At 35.1% G+C, this 25318-nt stretch overlaps 1 protein-coding gene across 3 annotated transcripts in view; it reads left to right on the forward strand.

Moving 5' to 3' along the window:
• aopep (aminopeptidase O (putative)) overlaps positions 1-25318 on the forward strand; it is a 105996-nt gene that overhangs the window by 29283 nt on the left and 51395 nt on the right. For all 3 annotated transcript variants that reach the window (XM_051117185.1, XM_051117187.1, XM_051117186.1), the window contains exons 8-13: positions 2901-3003; positions 3091-3198; positions 4756-4799; positions 11853-11913; positions 20018-20080; positions 20617-20700. In XM_051117185.1, coding sequence (XP_050973142.1) covers positions 2901-3003; positions 3091-3198; positions 4756-4799; positions 11853-11913; positions 20018-20080; positions 20617-20700 — 463 coding nt within the window. The remainder of the gene's footprint in view (positions 1-2900; positions 3004-3090; positions 3199-4755; positions 4800-11852; positions 11914-20017; positions 20081-20616; positions 20701-25318) is intronic.

Here is a 25318-nt window from a genome sequence, read left to right on the forward strand (position 1 = left end):
TTAAGTCCTGTAAGTTGCGAGGTGGGGCCTCCATGGATCGGACTTGTTTGTTCAGCACATCCCACAGATGCTTGATTGGATTGAGATCTGAGGAATTTGGAGGCCGAGTCAACACCTCAAACTCGTTGTTGTGCTCCTCCAGCCATTCCTGAACCATTTTTGCTTTGTGGCAGGGCGCATTATCCTGCTGAAAGAGGCCACAGCCACCAGGGAATGCAGTTTCCAATGAAAGTGAGTACATGGTCTGCTACAATGCTTATGTAGGTGGTATGTGTCAAAATTACATGCACATGGATGGCAGGACCCAAGGTTTCCCAGCAGAACATTGCCTAACGCACCCGGCCATCCACGTGATGTAAAAGAAAACATGATTCATCTGACCAGACCACCTTCTTCCAATGCTCTGTGGTCCGGTTCTGATGCTCACATGCCCACTGTTGGCGCTTACGGTGGTGGACGGGTCAGCATGGACACCCTGACTAGTCTGTGGCTGTGCAGCCCCATACACAACAAAATGCGATGCGCTGTATATTCTGACACCTTTCCATCAGAACCAGCACTAACTTCTTGAGCAATTTGAGTTATAGTAGCTCATCTGTTGGGTCGGACTACATGGGCCAGTCTTCGCTTCCCACATACATCAGTGAGCCTTGGCTGCCCATGACCCTGTCCTTACTTGACACTGTTCTTTCCTTGGACCACTTTTGATAGATACTGACCACTGCAGACCAGGAACACTGCACAAGAGCTGCAGTTTTGGAGATGCTCTGACCTAGTCGCCTAGCCATCATAATTTGGCACTTGTCAAACTCACTCATATCATAACACTTGCCCATTTTTCATGCTTCTAACACATCAGCTTTGAGGACAAAATGTTCACTTGCTGCCCAACAGGTGCCGTGATGAAAAGATAATCAGTTTTATCCACTTCACCTGTCAGTGGTCATAATGTTATGCCTGGTCGGTGTATGTTCTACAGTATGAATGTAATCTGCATGTGCTACTACTCTTTTTGCATACTGTGTTTCATGCTGTAATATACTGTAGGAAAGTATGCATATGCAGCCAAGTCACTGAATCATTCATTCAAATGTTTTGTTCAAAACCACTAATTTATTCAGGAACTAAATGGCAGTTCAGCTATTTTCATGTAATTGGTTTTTCATTGCAGAAATGTACATAATATGACTGGCAACATTATGTTTAAATTGTAAGTTACTCAGTATTAACTTATTTATTAGCTAGGTTTCCATCCAAAGTTGCAAATTTAAGTTATGCACAACACTGGGATGTCGCATAAAACATTTGCGAATAAGCACCATTTCCATTCAACGCGTCAAAGAGAACAAAATCGTTACTTCCTGGCACTACATAGCACTAGGAAAAGTAGGAGAATCCACTGAATATAGTAATTTTCATATATAGTAAATTACTTGCGCCTTAGAGCAAGCAGAAAAAAACACAATAAATGCGATCACTACTGTTTGGGAATGCATTCATGTCAGACACAAATACGTTGATGGCAGGCTTTGCTCTGGGAATTCAGAATGACCTTAACAACATTTCAGATGCTGTGCAAGACCGGTCTGTTGATTAGTCAGGTTATGCCATTCCATAATGCAAAGTCACATTACTTTTTGATACACATGGAGGAATTTATTCAGCAAACGCGTTTCCATCTCCCATTATTCGCATTAACTCCTTTTCGCACAAGTCAAAAACTACCTCAAGCGAGCAAATTATTAAACAATTATTTGCAAATTAAAGGATTTTCTTTCGAAATTTGTCATTTCCATTACTCATTTCATATGTGATACTTAAAAATGCACGAAACAGGGTGATGGAAACATAGCTATTGAACTGTTAGGTAAAAACGAATGAAGTAGTGGTAAAAATGCACCTTGAGTCTCGTGACTTAACAGTAGCTGTGTTTCCATTACTATTCAAATTGCGCATTGAAAAATCAACTGCGAATTGAGAATACGGCCAATGGAAACGCCTAGATTTTACAAAAACTCGCATATATCGCAAAAAAGTTTTTACACTCGCATGAGGTCGTTTTTCAGGCAGTTGGAAAAAGGAACATTTCACAGAACTGCAATGGAAACAGTTTTTTTTTTTTTTACATTTACAACTAACTTGGTGTACATAAGTCACATGATCATTCTTAAATGTACCATAACATCCAGGAAGCACCTCATATGTGGCCGCCCACAAGTATAAGGCCTTTCCTGGCCATTAATGCTTGGATAACCCCTTATTTACCCCTTATTTCACACTTCTGCAGCACATCACAGCTCCAACACAGCCACCTGAGCTGATCGCGGCCACTCTAGTCAATGCTTGTGTTTATACCAGCCTGCGCTGCGGGACTTTCAGAAGTGGCTCTCCGTGCTGCTTTGCTAAAGATACATGTCTGCGTCTTTTGATTAAAAATAATGGCTAGTGCAGTAGCTGCGATATACATAAACCTACCAACATCGGTCGTCATGACTTATCACATTTTAGTGGCATACTTGGGTTAAAGGAAATGCCGTCATTTCGCAATAGTTTTTTAATCAACCTTTTTAAAGTATCGCAGAAGTTTTGCGCAAATCCGTAATGGAAACTCACCTAATCATACACCAATGTCAGTCTGCACTTACTGTATGCACTGAAGGGCCATAAAAAAGGAGCATTACTGTAATCTATGGTGCTGTGCACAGAAGCTATCAGGCATGTAATGGTTTCATGAATGCAATTGTTTCTACACTTAGTAAACTATTAGGAGATCTTTATGTATGCTGATGTAAGTGTATTCCTAAGCAGAGCGCTGTAGATGCAGCACTTTGCCTTATCGGACCACAGTCTGATTCATGTGGTGTTTGTGTGTTTGCATATGTTTGTGTATTTGCACACAGGCCCAATAAAGAGAACACTGGGGAAGTGAGCGAGTCTGGTGCATCGGTAGTGAAACATGCCCTCAACCCAGAAAAACCCTTCATGCAGGTGCACTATCTGAAGGTACGTCTGAAAGCTCAAAGCGTACAGTCCTGTGGGACATCTGGAATATTCAGGTTGTGTAGGTTTGCTCTTTCTCTTTTCTCTCAGGGCTACTTCCTCTTGAAGTTTCTGGCTGATCAGGTTGGCGAAGAGAAGTTCCTGCACTTCTTCAAAGTGTTTGTGGGAAAATTCCACGGGCAGCTCATTTTGTCTCAGGTGAGCTTGTCCTGCATGAGAGCTGTCTGCTCATTTAGCCAGAATGCAAATGTTGCTGTTGGACGGCATCTGTGTATTTTGGCCAGTGTTTCAAAATCACTGTCGTTCCATCAGATCGTGTCAGTGAAAGAATGCACAAATTCCCTTGAAGATGTGAGACTTAACTCAGTTTGAGACAGATTTTTTGACACACAGTTGCATTCAGGGTCCAAAATTAACACTGACTTAGCACCAAATGAGAGTTAAAATTGCTTTTGGTAAATATAGAAAACAGTTTTTAAAATAGCTTTTAAGTGGAAACTTCATTAAGAATTGCAAAATAATACATGGAATAAATCAGATCTTTTTTTTCCACCTCCAGAACTCCATGTGGCAACATTTATGTGGAATATTCATCACGTTAGGCGACCAAAATAAAAATATGACAAAATTAGTGCTGTCAAAATTAGCGTGTTAACGCAGGTGATTTAATTTTTCCAGTTTAATAATGTTAAAAATATCTAACAGTTAATGCAGGGATTTGGGCTAGGGTTGGCCACCCCACTCACAAATGCTGTTTCTGTCTCTTTTTTCTTGACAAGAATTGTGTTTATTTAGTCATAGAATATCTTTACGACCACATCATATAGAGACTTTTCAGAGTGAGCTTCTGTTAATGTCTGTTGTCTGTTAATCAAAGAAAAAAGAGGAAATCAATAACTTTTGTAGCTTTAAGGTTTTATCTATATTTCATTTAGTACTTAGTGTTTGATAACTATTCAGTTTTTGTATATATGCTACTTGCTGAAGGCCACAGGTAAATAATGGGTTTATGTGAAGATTGTTTTAAGTTCACTTAAATTAGAAGTTGTTATTTTTTAAGGTGTAATAAATGTTAAAATTGATAGCTCTTAATTATACTGTTATGTTGAATGGCTATAGTCAATGGTTAAATATTAGGAAAAAAAGAACAATTTCCTAGAGACATCAGTAATATTGGTATCAGTGATACTCATAATTTTGTTTAACAAATATTAAAAATACACTGTCTTTATGTTGTTTCTAAATTAATTTGAAGACTAAATGTAAAATGATTGCAATATAAAGCTATATTTAAAACTTTTAGGTGGGACACAAAAATGTGTGCTAATTAGTTAATTTTAATCGATTGACAGCACTAGAATATGCTAGTGCTAAGCAATGATTATTCGTGATTAATCTCATCCAAAATAAAAGTGTTTGTATATATAATACCACTGTGTGTGTACTGTGTATATTTATTATGTATAAAGACACCCATATACAGAATATATTTTGAAAATATTTACAAGTATTGTATATTTATATTCATATAATTTACATTATATATAAATATATTTAATATATATAACATATTTTTCTTAAATATATACATGCATGTGTGTGTATTTATATGTACATTATAAATATACACAATGCACACACCTATATTATATATACTAACACTTTTATATACACAAAAGCAAACACTGTAGGCTTTGTTTGAAGCTTTGATATTCACACACTGCTTTCCATTCAAACTTTATTCTTCTCTTGTAGGATTTCCTGCAGATGCTCTTGGACACATTTCCAGCAATGAGCAGGTATGATGGAATGGTGTCAACTTTGGCCGTCCAAAACACATGCTCTTTAGTAGCTCGTTGAACTCCTCAGCTGCTTTGCCATTATTATTAGTGTGGGGAACTTTTGACTGTAAAGTTGGAGATATTTAGCTAAACCAGACGCAGCAGGAATTTTTCTTCTCTAGCTTCACCTCAAATGGTTTTTCCACTGGTGCTTTTGCCCAAACTCACCCATCGTTTTATCAAATATTTATTTTCCTTTTTCACTGTCTCATCATTTACGCGTTGACATAATGTTGTCATTAAAACTGCCCAAAGATCTATTATGTAGAAGAAATATAAAGAGGCTTCTTTGCCTTCCATAATATTTTTGTGCTTTATGGCCAGTGGGAAGCCTAGAGTAGGCCTAATGTGGGTCTTTTTCATGGTGAATGATAGAAGTGCAGTATCCAAACTGTTGTTGGTTCCTGTAGCTGCTTTTCAGCATGATTTTGAACTGAGCATATTAACTGCAATGCTAGCGAAAACATAAAACGCAAATCTCGGTAAGGTATTAATATTGTCAAAGTTATATTTCATGTAGTCAAAAAAACGAACAAAAACACTCACTGCTCTTTAAAGGAGAACTATGTAAAATAAACATTTATACGTAGTCATTTGTCAGTGATTTCAAAACGGTTCGTTCGAATCAGCTGTGAGCGTAATGTCTGTAAACCCCTCCCTTCCATAAGCCTACTCTGCTCTTATTAGTCACCTGGCCAAGCCTGTTGTGATTGGTACAGAGAGGAGTACTTGAGCAAGTTAGCAAGCGCTACCATCTGTGTTGCCAAGTGTGCAGTTGTTTTTGATGTCCGTGGGTTGAAGCGACCCCAGCAACGTCATATTTAGCATCTGGGATGCGAATTTACCAGGGGACCCCTGGCAAAAAGCATTTATTTTACACCCCGGAGCAGGGTTTTTAACAGGGGACCCCCCCTTAATTTTTAGTAATTTTGAGTATCAATTGGGCGAGTTTTGTTGTGATAACCTGGCAACCCTGATGCACCTTTACATAAAACAATAAGTTAATAAATATAGTGCTCCAATCCATTCTTAAAATAATGGCTTATGCATTGACATTAATCAACACATTTTTAGGAAATAGTGGGTTCACTGTGAATTATCAGAACTATTTCAGTGAGACAGTATTATCGTGGTTTACCTGGAAACCTAAAGCTCATCACATATTAGAACAAAAAACTTGATATTTTGAGCACTCATTAGACACATAACATATCAATCGTACTTACAATTTGTGGTTGGGGGACACTTGCTAGTCCAAATAAAAAGCCAAATATTAGAGAAGCAGTCCTCGGTACAATGGCGAGCACACAACAAAAGGTTTGAGTTGTGTTGCTGTGTGAATTTTAACCACTGAATCTTCATCATTTTTGGCAATGAAAACAAAACAAACTTGCTTTCACAGGGCAGAACACAGAATCCAATCAACATGATACAAGCACACTAGCTAGTGCCTGTGGGCAGGCAGGGATTTTGCTAATGTTACCCAGTGGCGCAGATCGGTAACAGGCAGAAGATTCGTAAATATGATGACTCGTTAAGGCGACTCTTTCGAGAGACAATATCTTTATGTACAATGCACTTTTTTGATAGACGGCTTTGCAGACTGTTTACACTGAATGATAGCTACAGTTGCATTCAAAATTTTTCAACCCCCTTGACCTGCAAGACATTTTGCTGCAGAGAACAACATTTTATGAAAACAATTCAACGAAGGCATCAGTACACTATTGGAAAAAGCTGATTAATACACATCTGAGTAATTCTCAGAACGTAAGTTGGCGAATAATAAAAAAAAATCTAATTGGCTCTAAACGTTCATGTTCAAAATTATTCAACCCCCAAAAGTCAAATTTGGTGCAGAATCTTTTGTTGTGTATAACCTCCAATAAACGCTGCTTAGAAGTACTTAGAAGCTTCTGTCACCTCTCTACTGCAATCTAGACCCCATTCTCACCTGAAAAAGCTTTTAGATCACCGATAATCTTTGGTTTTCACATTGCCACTGCTTTTTCAAATTCAACCAAATATTTTCAATAAGAATTAAATCTGGGGACTGAACAGGCCACTCAAGAACATCCTATGACTGATCCCTGAACCAAGCATAAGTAGATTTAGTTGTATACTTTGGTATGATTGTTCACTCTTTGCACCAAAAGCATCACAATCCTTGCCAAAATGGTGTGATACTTCAAAGAATCTATGAAATCCTTCAAACGGTCATGATTTCCACTTCCTGCTACAGTAAAACAACCCCGTAACAGGACTGGCCCACCTCTATGTTCGATGTGTTCATCTTATACTCTGCATTGAAATGTTGCTCCTCCTGTTGTCAGGTCATCTTGCAAGTCTTTGGCTGTACATTGCAGGTTTTTCTCAGTTGCTCTGATCAAACATTTTATGATCTTGTGCTTTTTTCGTCCAACACTCTCAAAGGTTTTCTGGTAGAACACATTTTAAACTAAGGAATAAGGCTGCCAGCTGTGTCTCTAGGAAATATTAATGTCTTGAAAGTCTTCGTATAGCCTTAGACTTTCTTAAGTAGTAAAATTATTACTTCTCTATAGCCTCTCTATAGAGCTCTGTTGACTTTACCATATTTGCTACTCAACTTCATCACATTAGCATGGGCTAAATGTATGTATGTGTAACAGCCCAAGCTAATTCTGTTTTTAATAGAGTTTCTAAAGGCTTAATTGTGTTTTAAGACAATGTTGTTCCCTACCATAAAAATAAGTGACTTAAAAGCAGCAGTGTTGAATAGGGGTTGAATAATTATGACATAGCTGTAAAAAAAAATCCTATAACTCAAAAACATTACATTAGATATTGACATTATCACTTGTAATATGTCAGTAAACTGTTGAGATGCTATTTTTATAAAGTCCTGGATCTTCAGAAAAGTTTGTATTTGTCAAGTACTGCAGTCTTTGGGGGGGTTGAATAATTTTGAATGCAACTGTACGTTACAAATGTAAATTAATGACTCATTGCTTCAAACTAAATTTATCAGTTGATAAACATGAAGTAACGTTATTATTAGTTATTATTTATATTAACATTATTATTTTTACTATTTAACTTAACTTAAACTTTAATAAAAGGCTTTGTTTAGCATTTAATTTTTGTTGTTGTTGTTGTTGTTGTTGTTGTATCGACAGTTGTGAAATTTCAAGAAAAAACATTGGTTTCACGGCACACTGAAAAACATTCAGCTCTCTTCATTCTCTTAATTCATTCTCTCTACTACCTACGATTTTCATTTTTTTTTTCTTTTTTTAGTCTCTCCTCTCCTGTTTTGTCCATCACTCTTTCGCTTTCGTGTAGTCTCCATTTGCTCATTAAGGCCTAGCCACTGGCTGATGATTGATTGAATTACATTAAACTGAAAGGTAAGGGCGTTCAATATTTGTGTCTGCTTCTCAGAAGTGTAAACATTCATGGCGGCAAAACGCTGGAGCAACAGATTGATGTGGTGAAACAATCACAGATGGGCCTCCTTGTGTCACATCAAAGACAAAATCAATGCTTCCATGGCAAACCGTTCTTCCTACACCACCTCCCAGTTAAGGAAGTCCATGGCAGCTTCAGTTAATGTGTATCTGGTTTAGTTTGGATATCTGTGCTTTGCTTAGCTTCCTTTTTAGTTCTGTTTATTTTCTTTGCAAATGAACAAAGTTTTCTCTTGCTGGACTAAAAGACAGACAATGACGTCCCATAACCTTACATTAAAGAGTAACTTGTGTGTACTTTACAGGCCCGAATATAGTATAAGCTTGGGGGTGGGCTCAGGCCAGTAAACAACCACATAGTAACCACCCAAAACACCCTAGCAACCAAAGACAAACAGCAACATGCTGGAAACCTCCCATAACACCTTCATGGAGGAGACTTGAGACATTGCACATGTAAAAAAGACTGAAATCACATATTTATGTATTATGATTTTACTGTAGTAATTTGCATTTAAGGTTTTTATGCAGAAACTATGTTTACCACTGTGAATTTTTAAAGGAGTATTGAGTAATCAATGGAGCATTGATGCAGCATGTATTCAAAAGCTGTTCTTCTGTTTTAAGGTTAGAAGATGTTAATAGGACATACTGTATATAAGAGCGTGACTAATCATAACAGAACGGTTTTTGCATTCTTGCAGTCTTTACAGCTTTTGATTAGCATTTAACTTTCATTAAATCAATCTCAGCATGCATTTGAGTATTTGCTCGTAGAATGAGCCTTGCTTTTATTCCACAACAACACGCCGTGGCACGACAGCGCTGTTATTTAGTAATCGCAGTCTGGCGAGCTTAGTGATTTGCTCTGACACTCAGGGCTTTTCCTTCTTCGATGCTGAGATGGAAATTTCCATCCTTTCCTTTGTCATCACCTAAATGTGCTCAACTGTTGTGTCAAAGGGCCACAAGTGTTGGAGACACACTGTTCCTCTCTGAGACAGTCCATTAGTTGATTATATGTGCTTTGTGTTCGTGTGTGTGTGTGTGCATGCGTGCGTCTGCGCTCTTGCACGTTAACAAGATTGATCTGGAGTGAGTGGTGAATGACTTCAATTACAGCCAGAGAAAAAAATACTTTGAGGGGAGAAAAGAAAAGCAAATCTGTGCTCTATTGTCACAAGGGTTAGGCAGCATTCAAAGTTGAATTGAAAATCGCAATTCAGTTCCAGTTGAATTTCGAATGCGGTAGCAGGGATTGTACTTGGAGTTTTAATGTGAAGAAGTCAATTAAATTGGAGTGAAATTAAAAGAAATTCATATAACTGTTTCAGGGAGCTTCAATAATAGTAAATAATGGCACACTCTAAAATATGCTGAGTTAAAAACAACCCAGTGCGTGTTGTTTTAAACCAGCGGTCGGGTTAAACATTTTTTATTTAACTAAAAAATTACTATATTTCTTGCTTAAAATGAACCCAGAATAATTAACATTTAGTAATATGTTCAATAAATGAACATTTATTAAGTCGAATAAATAATAATTAAATAATAAACTTTTTTTTTTTTTTAATTGCTTGTTAATAAATGTTCACCTTTTGATGGTTGCTGATGCCTCTAGTAATTATGTGTCTAATTTTTAATTTACGACCTATTTAAGCCAACCATATACAGTAGTAATTTTTAAACAATATTTGAGTTAAATAAAATCACCCAGAAGGTTGGGTTAAACATTTAAAAACAACCCAGTCGCTGGGCTTTCCATCCAGCGCTGTGCAGTGACACCTTTAGAAGATGTTCTGTCATTTATTATATATTTTACTTATTTTTCATGAATTTTTGACCATTGGGAATTTTTGACCATTCTGGGGGGAAAGGAACACTTTATTATTTAAAATAACTCCTTTCTCTTTGTATATATTTTAAAATGTAATTAATTCCTGTAATCAAAGCTAAATTTTAGCATCATTACTCCAGTCTTCAGTGTCACATGATCCTTTAGATCCTTGCTAATTTGCAGTTTAAGAAACACATTTTCTTATTATCAATATTCAAAACAGTTGAGAACATTTTTTTAGAATTCTTTTATTAATAGAAAGATCCAAAGATCAACATTTATCTGAAATAAAAAGCTTTTGTAACATTATAAACTACACCATTCAAAAGCTTGGAGTCAGTATAGTTTTGGGGGGGAAAGAAATGATAGAAATTAATACTTTTATTTAGCAAGGATGCTTTAAATTGATCAAAAGTGATGATAGAGACATTTATATATTACATAAGATTTCAATTTCAGATAAATGCTGTTCTTCAGAACTTTCTATTCATCAAAGAAACCAGAAAAATTCTATTCAGCTGTTACATAATAATAATAATAATGTTTTTTTAAAAAATGAATATTAGAATGATTTCTGAAGGATCATGTGACTGGAGTAAAGATGCTAAAAATTCAGCTTTAAAATCACAGGAATAAAATATATTAAAATAGAAAATGGTTATTTTAAATAATAACAATATTTCAAAATGTTACTGTTTTTGCTGTACTTCGGTTCGAATAAGTGCAGGCTTGGTGAGCAGAAGAGACTTCTTTAAAAACATTAAAAATCTTACTGTTCAAAAACTTTTGACTGGTAGTGTATACTTTTTAGAAAATCATCTGGATTTCTTTTTTTTTGGCATTGTATGGCAAAACGAAAAAATGAAGGTGTGTTTTGATGACTTGAATAATACTGTTGAACATAGTTTGTGTAAATATATCTAATTATTCCTATTTGTTCTCAGAGGAATAAGGTAAAACTAGTAAAAAAAAATAAAATAAAATGCATTTATTTTATACTAAGTATAGTTCAAGTCTACTAACATATTTACTGGCATATCGCTTTAGACTTACTGATATAAAAATTATATAAAAAAAGTAATTACACTTTATTTGGAGTACTACTTATGCACAATGCACATTTATTAAGATTAAGGCTAAAATATGTTATGATCTTTAAATTATATTGGTCTTTTAATGGTGAATATTTGAAGTGGAATAGTTCCACTTTAGCACAGTCAAATATACTTCAGTATGTCTTAAGTTGGACTTTTGCGCAATTAAAGTGCATTAAGTACAAAATTAGTTGTTCTAATTTAGCAACCTTTAAATATACCCGTTTAGTATAGTACTGCAAGCACAATTGCAGTACATATTTTATTAAGTACATAATATGTAAATGTATTTGTAGTATACATTTCAGTATATTTATTTTTCACTGGGGAATGGTGACTCTATTTTCAAATTTAAACTACAATTCATTAATTCTTTTTCCTGTCATTCCAGTTTAACATCCTGTGGCACAAGGCCAGTTTAATTCAAGTAGCCAACTCATGAGGTGAAAGGGTGCCAATTTCTAAATTTTGAACTTTGCCCAACCCGGATACTTGGGCACATTGCACATAGACTTTTTGTTAAGGCAGCTTATAATTTAAAGGATTTTCTTGATTTTAAAGCACATGAAAGGAACGCCAAAATCCTTGATCTCTTTCAATAATTACTGAATGTATCACTTTTCTTTTTCAGACGAGGCATCGCTCTTAAAACCATCTTTTCAGACTGGTTAGATACACCTGAAATGCCAGAGGTAAGAATAAGAAGAAAGCCAAGATCTATTTTGAGATGTTTGCTTATTCAAACCAGATTAAATAGTCTGTGATTATGCAAAAAGAATAAAAGCAGGCTTGTTACACAACATGTAAAAGATGTATTTGTGCTACCTCTCATGCCTGTCACCCACAATGTAAAACCGTTTTTAATCCATTTCCTCTTGAGCAATAGAACATAGAGCACATGCATATATCTCTCCCAGACTGACACATGGCATGAATGAAACAGCTTCCCTTCTGCTTCAGGAGCCATTTAAACTCTCCAGCATTTCTAAACTGGGCCGCCATGAGCTCTTAAACAATCGATGACTAATGTGAAACCATAAATCTGTGTTTTTTCCTATTTAATGTAGGATTTAGTAATCATTTTACAGTTTTGATTTGCTTGTGAAGATATCACGTTCCCAGCGAATACTGTGGAGGCTGTGTATGTGCAATCCTCTGATGAATGAAGATTGAAAGATCTTTTTTCACGTTGTGCGTTTTATAATAACCAGAGAAGACCACAAATGCCTTTCCGTTCATCCATCCTGAGTCTACGTCTCAAAGAAATGCATTCAAACATTCATCTCTCTCCCTTCCAGCGCAGTTTGTCTCAGTTTTGCGCTTGATTTACACTCAATCGCCAACTAGACTGACTTGCGGTGCCATTTTCATTGACGCCGCCATTGGATCTAATGACACGTGGCTGCCAAAATCAGCACTGGAACAGTTTTACTTTTGGATAAAATCCTTGTTTTTTTCCCCTGTTTGAAGCCGTTGCTTTGACTTTAAAAATATGTTTTTCTCGAATGTTCCTCTAAATAAATAATGACAGGAAATAGTCGAACCCCACAATAAACAATCACGCACGCACATACGAAAGGGAGGGATGAGATGGGAACGGAGCTTTCTTTTTCATTGTGCTATTTTTAAGACGGCAAACATTTGAGCGAGCATAATAAGTCGCTATATCTGCATTTTGAGGTGGGTTTGAGGCTGGGACAATCTGAATCTCATGACCTCTCTTGACATGGCTCGCTGTGGGCTGATGCTGAAAGGATATGCTCAGAGCAGCCTATCAAATCCCAACCCTGACGTGTACCTTTTGTAGAGAAAAGCAAAGCAGCTTTCAGGTCATTAGCTGGGGTGTGACTCCATGGCAATAGCTGTGGTTCAAGACATTAGGATTCTCGGAGGCAAATTTAAGCTGATTTTAGACAACTAGAGCTCTGTTCCAAAACCTAGCACGCATCCTATTGCATACATAGGATGGCGTCTTCTAAGGCAGCAACCTACGCTGCCGTTCAAAAGTTTGGAATCAGTCAAATTTTTAAAGAAGTTTCTTATGTTTATCAAGGCTGTGTTTTATTTGATCAAAAATACAGAAGAAATATTATTACGATGTAAATTATTGGGTTTTTTACATACATTAAAATCTGAATTTTTAGCATCATTACTCTGGTCAGTGTCACACGATCCTTCAGAAATCATTCTAATATGCTGATTTATTATCAGTGCTGGAAACCGTTGTGCTGCTTAATATTTTTTGGAACCTGTGATATTTTTTTTTTTCAGGATTCTTTGATGAATCAAAATGTAAAAAGAACAACATTTATTTAAAATAAAATTCTTTTCTAACAATATACACTACTATTCAAAAGTTTGGGGTCAGTACATTTTTATTCTTTCTTTTTTTTGAAAGAAATTAATACTTTTATTCAGCAAGGATGTGTTAAATCGATAGAAAAGTGATAGCAAAGACTTACATTGTTAGAAGAGATTTCTGTTTTGAGTAAATACTGTTCTTTTAAACATTTTATTCTTGAAAGAATCCTGAAAATAGTACTACAGGTTCCAGAAAATATTTGGCAACACAACGATAATTCTAATAATAAATCAGCATATTAGTATGATTTCTGAAAGATCATGTGACACTCAAGACTGGAGTAATGGCTGATGAAAATTCAGCTTTGCATCACAGGAATTAATTATATTTTAAAGCATATTAAAACAGAAGCCATTATTTTATATTGTAATAACATTTCGCAATATTACTGTTTTTTTCTGTATTTGTAATCAAATAAATACAGCTTTGATGAGCATAAGAGACTTCTTTAAAAAACATCTTACTGATTAGTCTTACTGATACTAAACTTTTGAATGTCAGTGTAGATGTCATGGGAACTTATTGGCAAACAGATAAAGAAAGCTTTTAGCAACTTTCAAGTAGCACTTTGCACTTGCGTTTCATTTCAATAGAGTTGTTAGCAAAATACTAAGCTGTAATGCTGTAGAAATACATAGCACATACAAATACTGGTTAAAAAAAAAATCAATATACCTATCTATATTATGAACATTGCAGCTCGTAACCCCACAGAAGAGAGGGGCGGGGTGAGCAGAGCTCATTAGCATTTAAAGGAACATGCAACAAAACAGGTTGCTGTGAACAGAGCTGATTTTGAGAAGGCAAAAAGAGTGTTGTTTTACACTAGACTTTTAAATAAGACCTTAAAGAATCATATTAATTTGTGGAAAATGGGCATCCGATGACCCCTTTAAAAAGATAAGTGCACTTATGTTGTTTCAAAACTGTATGACATTCTTCCAAAACAAAATTTGGACCTAGGACTGGGCAATAAATCGATGACGATAATTATCATTAGTCAAACTGATAATAAGGTTGCTACAATTTTTACAGATATTACTGATTTTGATAATAAACATAAATCTATATCTGCATCCTAACTCAGGCTACTATCAAATGTGTATTTTGAAGAGACCAAAAAAAAAAAGTTTTATTATTAATATTGTCAGGCGACACAAATGTGTTTCTTGGTTTGAAACAATATTACTGATTAAAACTGCAGAACTAATTTTTTTCGTATTAAGATATTTAGTTTGTTAAGGAAAAATGACTGGAAAAAGTGTAAAGAATTCAAAAAAACATGAAGTGTTTGTCATGTTCTGACCATAAAGAATAGTTTAAAGCCACAATTAACCATCTGGTTTTTGCAACTTTCACATTGTAGCAAAAATCTGCCTTTTAACTTGAAAGAAATAAAAATGTGACATTTATCGTGATAATTATCGATATTGACTGATGTGAAAAAAAATTATCGTAATAATTTTTGCCCATATCGCCCAGCCCTATTTGGACCCCCTTGACTCTCATTGAATGAACAAGAAAACAGAATAACTTCTTTTGTATTCTACAAAGGAAGCTCATACAAGTTTGGTACTGCATTAGTTTCCTACATTCATAATCATTTGTATGTTGGTACTGTTGCCTTAATATACTGCCTCTGTAAGCAGCTCGCTAGATTTTGGAAAACAGCATAGGTGGCATTCACTTAAATGTCAAATCTGCTGCTACCTTAGTGATCAGGTGCAGATTCATGTCCAGTTATTTTAGCACTCAAAAGAGGAACTGAGTGTGTGTGTTTGAGGGACAGGTTTGAGAGTGTGTGTGTGTATTTTTGTCTACGTCTTGCTGTTTGTGTGTGTGTGTGTGTGTGTGTGTGTGTGCATACATCCAGAACACAAAATCTAGTGCAGGGCAGCTGCCTTTCTGAAAATAAATAATTAAATACATAAATAAAAAGATCTCTTTGAGGAAATTTTTTGTCTATGAGTGACCAACTAGCAAAAGAGTAGCAATGAGCAACAGCTAATGAAATCCCATGTCTCCCCAACTGCTGTCTCATCCACAAATTTTTTGTGCCAATCAGTGTAAAAATCGTGTGCAAGCCATTCTTTTGTGTTTTTTGGTGACATGCTGCCATAAATTGGCCCTAGTGTTGCTCTGTGTATGAAATTTTACTTAAAATGAGAAATTTGGAATCATAATTGCAGTCAATGAGAGGAATACTTTAGTTTGAAGGGATAGTTCTGTCAATAATTACTCACCCACATGTCGTTCCAAACCCGTAAGACCTTTATTCATCTTTGGAACACAAATTATGATATTTTTGATGAAATCCAAGAGCTTTCTGACCCTGCATAGACAGCAATGCCATTGACACATTCAAGGCCCAGAAAGGTATACAAACATGTGTCGAAGACTGGCATGGCAGAGATAAAAATGGTTGAACAAAGGCATTGTTATTTCTTCTTTGTACACAGAAAATATTATCGTAGCTTCATATTATTACAGTTGAACCACTGATGTCACATGGACTATTTTAGTGATGTCCTTACTACCTTTCTGGACCTTAAATGTGGTAGTTGCATTGCTGTCTATGCAGGGTCAGAAAGCTCTCAGATTTAATCAAAAATATCTTAATTTGTGTTCCGAAGATGAACAAAGGTCTTACGGGTTTTGGAACAACATGAAGGTGAGTCATTAATGACAGATTCTTCATTTTTGGTTGAACTATCCCTTTAATGTGTAATAGTTTTTGTACATACAGTAGTTTGCTTTTACTAACTGAAAACAATAAGCTCAGCCTTTAATTGTGCAGAAGGTGATGACCTTCGGCCTTGTAGCATGTGCTTGGCCTAGAAAATAGTTATTATATTTTGATGAACAATTACAAAGATGAATTTGGTTTGTTCATCAATGAATCATATCAAGCACAGTAGGACTAGGAATGTGTAAGAAGAAAGTAGGAAGGATCTGATCATTTTACAGATGATAAAGTATAAAAGCCCATCTCAAGTTCAGACAGAGAGCTGTGAGAGCAGTTAGCATGTCTGTCATCGTAAAAAGCAGCTGTCGCTGTTGTGCCGCCAACATAAGGGCAACATCCCACTGTTAACTGTTCAACACCAATTTAGTTCTGAACGCGCCATGTTTAGGAGTTCGTACAGACGGACTACTACAGAAATACTACATTTACCGTATATACGGTCAGCGTGTGTGTTTGCGAGCGTGTTTGTGTGCGTACTTTACGAGTTTGGCAGCGAGAGGGGGCTGATTGCAGTGTCTTGCAGGCGCACAAAGGCCTGGCTGTGCCGGGAATGAACCAGGCAATCTGGGCCGTAAAACTGCTATGTGTGGTATCCAAGTTAACAATGGCAGTTTGCAGCCCGAGAGTCAAATTCTGCTCTGCCCACTCTCCTTTCCCGAAAGTGCACAAGAGTCAAAAAACACACACACAAAGACACGCACACATTTTGCAGACTTTCTTTCTCTCTTCCCTGGGGTAACAAAAATACATCTATTTAACTCTTAAAGTGGCTAATAAAGTCATGCACGCACATAAAGACACACTTTGTTGAGGAGAGGTGTGCTTCCTCTCCATGCAATTTGAATTACAATTTTCGCCTGGCAGACAATAAAACGAATGGAAAAATCCATAGACTTGCTTTTAAAGAGAAACCCGAGCCGTATTTTTGGATCAGAATGTCTTGGCTGTTATTCAGACTGCATGGGAAATCTGTTTTGTTTTGTTTTGTTTTGCTTTGTTTTTTGTTTTGTTGACTTGCATTTAAAGAGAAACCCGAGCCATATTTTGGGACCAGAATGTCTTGGCCGATATTCAGTATGCATTTGTTTTATTGTTTGTTTGTTTTTTGTTTGTTTGTTTAGTTTTGTTTTGTTTTGTGTTTTTTTGTTTGGTAACTTTTGTGTTTTGTGTTGTGTTTCGTTTTGTTGTTTTGTGTTTTTTGTTGTGTCTTGTTTTGTTTTTGTGATTTGTGTTTTTTTTGTTTGTTTCATTTTGTGTTTTGTGATTTGTATTTTTTTTGTTTTTATTTTTGTTTTTGCTTTGTTTGGTTTTTGGTTTTTTTTCTGTTTTGTTTTTTATTTAGTTTAGTTTTTTGTTTTTTTTGTGTGTTTTGTGATTTGTGTTTTTTGTTTTGTTTTTTATTTAGTTTAGTTTTTTGGTTTTTTGTGTGTTTTGTGATTTGTGTTTTTTGTTTTGTTTTGTGTTATGTTTTTTGTTGCGTGTTTTGTTTGTTTTGTAGTTTTGTGATTTGTGTTTTTTTTTTGTTTTGGTTTAGTTTTTTGTTTTGTTTGGTTGTTTTATTGTTTTGTTTTGTTTTTTGTTTAGTTTTGTTTTGTGTTGTTTAGTGTTTTTTTGTTTTGTGATTTGTTTTGTGTTGTTGTGTGATGTTTTGTTTTGATGTTTTGTGATTTGTGTTTTTTGTCTTTGTTTGGTTTTGTTTTGTGTTTTGTTGACTTGCATTTAAAGAAAAACCTGAGCCATATTTTGGGACCAGAATGTCTTGGCCGATATTCAAAATGCATGCGAATGCATTTTTTTTTTTTTTTTTTTTTTTTTTTTTTTTGTTTTGTTTGTTTGTTAAGTTTAGTGTTGTGTTTGTGATTTTGTGTTTTGCGTTGTGTGTTATTTTGTGTTTTGTTTTGTTGCTTTGTGATGTGTGTTTTTTGTTGTGTCTTGTGTTGTGTTGTGTCTTGTGTTTTGTTGTTTTGTGATTTGTGTTTTTTTTGTTTTTATTTTTGTTTTTTGCTTTGTTTGGTTTTTGGTTTTGTATTTTGTTTTTAATTTAGTTTAGTTTTTTGTTTTTGTGTGATCTGTGTTTTGTTTGTTTTGTGATTTGTGTTTTTTTTTTTTTTGGTTTAGTTTTTTGTTTGGTTTTTGTTTTGTTTTGTGTTGTGTTGTGTCTTTTGTTTTGTGATTTGTTTTGTTGTTTTGCGTTTTGTGATTTTTTTTTTTTTGTTTTGTTTTGTGTTGTAATGTTGTGTTTTGTTTTGTAATGTTGTGTTTTGTTTTGTTGTTTTGTTTTGTTTTTTGACTGACTTTTCATAGTTATTTGTGGCCAGAATGGCAATTTTTTTTGGTTTGTTTGTTTACTAAAATAAAGATAAAAACTATTATAATTGGAAGATATGAAACTGAAAATATATTTTTATGACTCCAAAACTTAAAACAAAAAATGTATGAATATTCTATATAAAAATAATCAGTTTTTTAATAGAATATGTAAATAATTTTTATAAAATTAATATTTAATGCTACTATTTAAATTATACAGTTTAACACACTAACTTTGGAAGTGGAAAAAAAAGACTAAACACACACATACACACAAAATTTAGTAAAAAATAAAAGTGCAAAATAGACTCAAAGAAAAACTAAACAACAAAACAGAAATAAAACTACAAAAAAACTATAATAACCCTGTATCAAATTGCAAAACTACAACGCTTTAGGTCAATAAGACAGAAAGATCAGATTTTTGTTGCCTGTCTGAACAACACTTGAGGATGTGGGCTCCGGAACCAATAAGTAACCCTCTAGCAACCACTCAGTCACATAGCAACACCTTGGTGACCAACCACAACACACACACACAAACTTTTTCTCTAGAAGAGGTATAAAAATTCACTTGATGACAAAAATATAATTAAAGCAGATTGTTTGAAAGACCTTTGGTATATGACTGTAGTAATACCTGATACCATCACTTGACTTTTCTGAAATGGATAGGGGACATCATTGCCTCTGTTTTCTCTTCTCTTATCTCCCACATGTTTCTTATTACCTGCGAGAGGCCGTGTCAGCCTGTCTGTGAGATCCTTCTATACCTGCCTTTGTGTTTACACACCTCTACGCACACACGGCTCATCAGTTTTAAAGAGACAGTCCCTGTGAAAGCAGCGGCCCCGAGAGAAATGTGTGTGTGTGCATGCGTGCTTGCGTGGTTGACGGAGAGAAAGAGACAAACGGCCCCTCCTCTGGCTGCACGGGGAGTGAGCGCTGTTGATTACAATGAAGCTCCGCTCCCAGACCTTTTACTGCCGCTACTGCCGTCTGCTCCCCCACACGCACACCTCATCTCTCTGCCTCCTCCTTTTCTCACTCGCTCCCCTCCTTTCTCTTTCCTCCCTCTCTCAGCGAGGGGAAGGTATTCAGTGCGCCGGCGGTGCGAGCTTTAATAAGGTTAAGTGCAGCGCGAGCGTGCGGAAGATCTCGCAGGAGTCGCGAGCGAGGATCTTTAGAGGAGAACTCCTCCGTTTCAACTTAATGAGGGGATTTTGTCCTCCGTTTTACACTCGTGCTCCTGAGCTTGCTGTGTCGAGTGGTTAGTTCCCATCAAGGAACAAGTGATTCTCTCTCTCTCTCTCTCTCTCTCTCTCTCTCTCTCTCTCTTTTCCACTCAACATTCTGCTGATCTCTTCCTCTTGTTCAGTGGCTGAGGGACGCCTGCTCAGAATGGTTGCGGACTCCAGCGGTGGAAGAAGTCAAAGGAGAGGTAAAGCACTTTTTTTAACTCTTGAAGCTCCCGTTGAGCACCTGTTTATATCTTACATCCTTTACAGATTGATAGTTCTGTGCTGTATAACCTGTAGCACTTCATATGCTTCTTTGAAGCGGACTTGTTAACTTTTCCAACAGTGGATCTGCTGTTTTAAGAAAGTCTTTGAGCATGTTTGCGGTTTGAACCGTCTTTATTGTGTATTGCGGCTAGTATGTGCCGTTTCTTGTACCTGGAGCATCACTCAGTGGCTAAGAGAGGAAATCACACAGTTATTTTTGGTTTGTGAAGTGAGAAGTGAAGGATTTCACCCTGTGTGATTTTGCATTGAGTGATTGTATCTGTTTCTCTGATGTTTGAATGACGTCCTTCTGCTTAGAAACTGTTGAAATGAGCTTGTATGTGCTGAGTGCATCTTGTTAACTATTTCATCCCCATATGAAAATGTGGTGCGGCAGGTATTTTACGATGTCTTTGTCTCTCTCACCTTCTCTCTCTCTCTCTCCCGCCCTGCTCTGCCTCCTCTTCCGCAGGTTGCAAAATGGATTCACTTCAGTGGCTCTGGTGGAAAGGGCAGCAAGCGGAAAAGAGCAGGGCCCAAGGTTAACTTCAAAGAGGTAAGACCCCGCCAAGCAGGCTTTAAATAGATCTCATCCCACCCGTTTGTCTTCCCTGCATCAATTTTCCTCAGATAGGTCGCTCCAGATTAAAACACGTCTGTAGTTTTGCTTAATCACGCCTAATGAAGTCTTCTCAAGTTGCCATTTAAGACTCGCCCAAGTTTGCGCGTAGTTTTGTTGTGGAGCTGGGCTCCATATCAGATTTTAGCACGCAGATGATGTACTGGAGGGCATCGAATGGTGGAGAAGGGTTTGCACATACGCCCGTCTCGTGTGTCCGCCCCTTGGCCGGCCGACAACAGAAGATAGGTGGAGAAAAAAATCAAGGCACAATCTGAAATAGCTTGTGCCATGCCATGTGATGGGAGTGAGTCAGTCCTTTGAGGTTTAGCTTCAAAATGGCTGGCAGGGAAGAAGATACCTGTTGCTCATTCCGCCTAAGTTTATGCGTGTGCATGAGCGTGATGTTTTTGTGTATTCTCTTTTGCTCTGTGTTTATCGAAACTTCCAAGTTATGCATACGTGTATACAGATTCCTCCGTAAGTCTTCACCCAAATTGTCAAACAGTTTGTCTCGGCGAAACTCGCGCACATGTGGTATCTGCACGCCGACTGGACGTATACCAAACAGTGCGGGCGAGCCTCTATTAAAGTATGTTCACAAATCAGACGGCGGAATTAGCATCATAAACTGTGTTGAGCGTGTGTATTGCGTGTTTCAGCTAGTGCGATTTAGGTTATGTCATCTTCAAGTTTCAGCACTGATGTAATGTCTGCTCTGAGATCCTGTTTTTGTCACTTCGGTGGTAGGTGTGTGTCAGTGGCTGGAGCTAAGAGACTATTTTGTCTGGATATGTCTTGGGGAAAGGACACTCTTAAGTGGCACGTTTTACAGCTGCTAAGATGTGAAGTGTTAACCCCTACGGAAAGTACTGTGGTCGTACCAAGGTATAGTGGCGGTGTCAGATGATAATTCAGTGGTATTTTGATTAGGGTTCAAATGTCTGAGACCACCAATAATATGGTTTTATTGTGCTTTTTTTAGTTAAAAAAATAAATAAAATAAAAATAAATAAATAATAATAAAAAAATAAAAATATATTTTTATTTAAATATATATATATAAACAAAGATATAAATACAAAAAATATATAAATACAATTCATAATATAACATAATATAATATAATATAATTTATTTTAAAGCTAGAATTTATTTATTCGGATTTTGAATAATTGCAAAAATAAATATACAAATCAGAATAATATGTAATGTAATGTAATATAATATAATATAATATAATATAATATAATATAATATAATTTATTTTAAAGCTGGAATTTATTTATTTGGATTTTGAATAATCGCAAAAATAAATATACAAATCAAAATAATATGTAATATAATATAATATAATTTCATATATAATATAATATAATTTATTTTAAAGCTAGAATTTATTTATTAGGATTTTGAATAATAGCAAAAATATACAAATCAGAATAATATAATATAATATAATATAATTTATTATAAACCTGGAATTTATGTATTCAGATTTTGAATAATTGCAAAAATATATATACAAATCAGAATAATATATAATATAATATAATATAATATAATATAATATAATATAATATAATATAATATAATATAATATAATATAAAACTGGAATTTATTTATTCTGATTTTGAATAATTGCTAAAAAAAATTACATTTCAGAATATATAATAATATATAATTTATTTTAAAGCTAGAATTTATTCATTAGCATTTTGAAAAACTGCACTAAAATATATATATATACAATTCAGATTTTATATATAAATTAAAATTATACATTGTATAATTTTTTAAAAAATGATTATAAGTCTTAAAATCTAATAAATCCTATGTAAATCCGCTTAACACTTTTGCTTTTTTTAAATAAAAAACAAAAAGAGATTTTTTTACAGTGTGGTCTTTCTTACCCTGATGCATATTACGTATGGAATGATTTCCATATTCTTGTGCCGTGGTTTTTCAAGTAAGGCGAAGTATGTACTCACTGATTTATCATATAAACCTGGGTCTAGTTGGGGTATTTTGAATATGTGATATTTCTAAACATGTTTTACAGATGTTAGCTGTGAACCCTTCCCACAGCACACCTCTCTGAACGAGTAGAGAAGCTCAGTCTTTCTGGCACCTGGCGAATTGACACATTTGTAACATGTAACTTCAGAGAACAGTGATGGGGGGTGTATATAGAGAGAGACAGGCCCATGAAAGAGAAGAAAGGCCAATTACAGTCCAGTTGGCTCTGTACAATGACCAGGGTGGGGACGGAGGGAGAAAGAGAGAGAGCCAGCGATTGTTTGAAGTGGTGCCATAAAAGCCAACCTGAAAGGAAACACTGGTGACCCCTCCTCTCCTCATGCCCCCTTCCTCTCGCACACCACCCCACCCCCTGCTCGTGTAAGGCGGTGGGAGCCCCTGGCTCTGTCCAGGTGTATTTTATATTGCACATTCACGGACTTCAAAAGCAGGCGCCCCATCCTCGGCTCACCCATAAATCAAGCTCAGGCCGGGCCCTTAAAGCGACGGAGGGCCAAGAGGAGAGCATGTGGGCCCTACAGGCAGCGCAGCGAACGCTCTGCTCTCATAGGTAATTACATCATAGGTAATTGGCACTGTTCAAGTCCAGACACCCCCCGCTAACCTCAGACTGAGATCAGGGTCACTTTAATGTGAAATGAAAGTTTTGGGCCGGAAAAGAATGGGGTTTTATTGCCTCCCATTTGAGCGTGCAAGGGTGTGTAGGTGTGTGTGTGTTTGGGGAGTTGCTGTGCTATATTAGTTACGCTTTGTGATAATGAGCTTCATTTTGCTCCATTTTCATCCAAAGCCAAGCTAATGAGAGAGCCTGTCTGCACCGGCTAATCACAGAGACAGAGGGACCGACCTCTAGTACGCGCTCATACATTATCTAGCCTCCCACATAGCTGCTAACCGTTACACAAGGTGAAATATTGGCGTTGCTCCGCAGGTGTTTTGTTTGAAAGTCACTACTTTAGCAGATGCTTGTATCCAAAAACTACATTTGGTATTTTCTTATTTTAGTATATTCAGACTATTTTTGACTGGTTCTGGTAGGAACCGCTCCGGAGTAGCTCCGGCTACAAAGTTCTTCCGCAATACGCATGCAGTTCTGTTTATTAACCGGTAGAGCGTCAAAAATTACAGACTGCAGCTTTAAATTTATTCTTAGTTCCGAAATCTGACTTTCATATAAATTTCATATGAATTCATATAACCAACAGAGGAACTCTATATTATATTATATTATATTATATTATACGTTCATTTCATTTTGTAACTTGTTTCAAGCTAAAAAAGTGAACTAGGTAATTAATTTAAATATTTTGAATTCATGAATTAATTTTTTATTTGTTTATTATTTATAAAAATAAAACAAGAATTTAAGTTATGCATTTTCAGTATTACCTTGCTATTCAAAAGTTTGGGGTTGGTAAGATTTTTTTGTGTCTTTTATGTTCACAAAGGCATTTATTTGATCTTTTAATTCTAGGTATTTTTAGGATTGTAAATACTTTAACAAAAGTTATAACAAAATAATTATATAATCTATATAACTTTTTTGAAATGACTTTTTTTTAGATTTAAATTAATAATATAGTATAATATAATATAAAATATTCTATAATATAATATACTATTTATTTTAAAGCTAGAATCTGTTTATTAGGATGTTTTTAAAAGAAGTCTTTTATGCTCACCAAGGCACTTATTTTATCTTTTAATTCTATGTATTTTTAGGATTTTAGATAATTTAATAAAAGTTATGACCCCCCAAAAAATTGTATAATGGTCTTCATAACCTTTGAAATAATTCAAAACTTTTTTTAAGATTTAAATAATAATATAATATAATATGATATACCATATGATATATGGTATCTAATCTAATCTAATGTAATATAATATAGTATAATAAAATATAATATAATATATTATAATAATATAATAATATAATACAATATTTTTTTCATAATAAATATTATAGTGCATTATAATACATTAATACAAATAGTATATACATTATAATATTATCATTTAATAATAATTTAAGATTACTATTCCTTAAATTTGGGGTCGGTACGTTTTTTTTTTTTTTTTTTCATGTTTTTTTTTTCCAAGTCTTTCATGCTCACCAATGCTGCATTTACTTGATCTTTTAATTCTAGATATTTAGGATTTTAGATAATTGAAGAAAATTTGTGACAAAAAAAATTATATAATATTCTTCGTAACTTTTTTTTTATTGATTCAAAATTCTATAACTCTTTTATTTAAATGAATAATATAATGAATGTAAGTGTAATTAATATAATATAATATAAAAGAATAGAACAGAATATAGTCAGTTATAGCTTTTTCAGGATTTTTGATAAATTAATAGAAAGTTCCTTAACATTGTAAAAGTCTTTACTGTCACCTTTGATCAATATAATCCATTCTTGCTGAATAAAATAATTAATTTCTGTCTTAAAAAAAAAAATGTATCCAGTACTATCAAGTCTCTCAAAAGTGACACAGTTGCTCCGTTCG

Source organism: Labeo rohita, chromosome 8 (genome assembly GCF_022985175.1).
Source record: "Labeo rohita strain BAU-BD-2019 chromosome 8, IGBB_LRoh.1.0, whole genome shotgun sequence".
Taxonomy (NCBI): domain Eukaryota; kingdom Metazoa; phylum Chordata; class Actinopteri; order Cypriniformes; family Cyprinidae; genus Labeo; species Labeo rohita.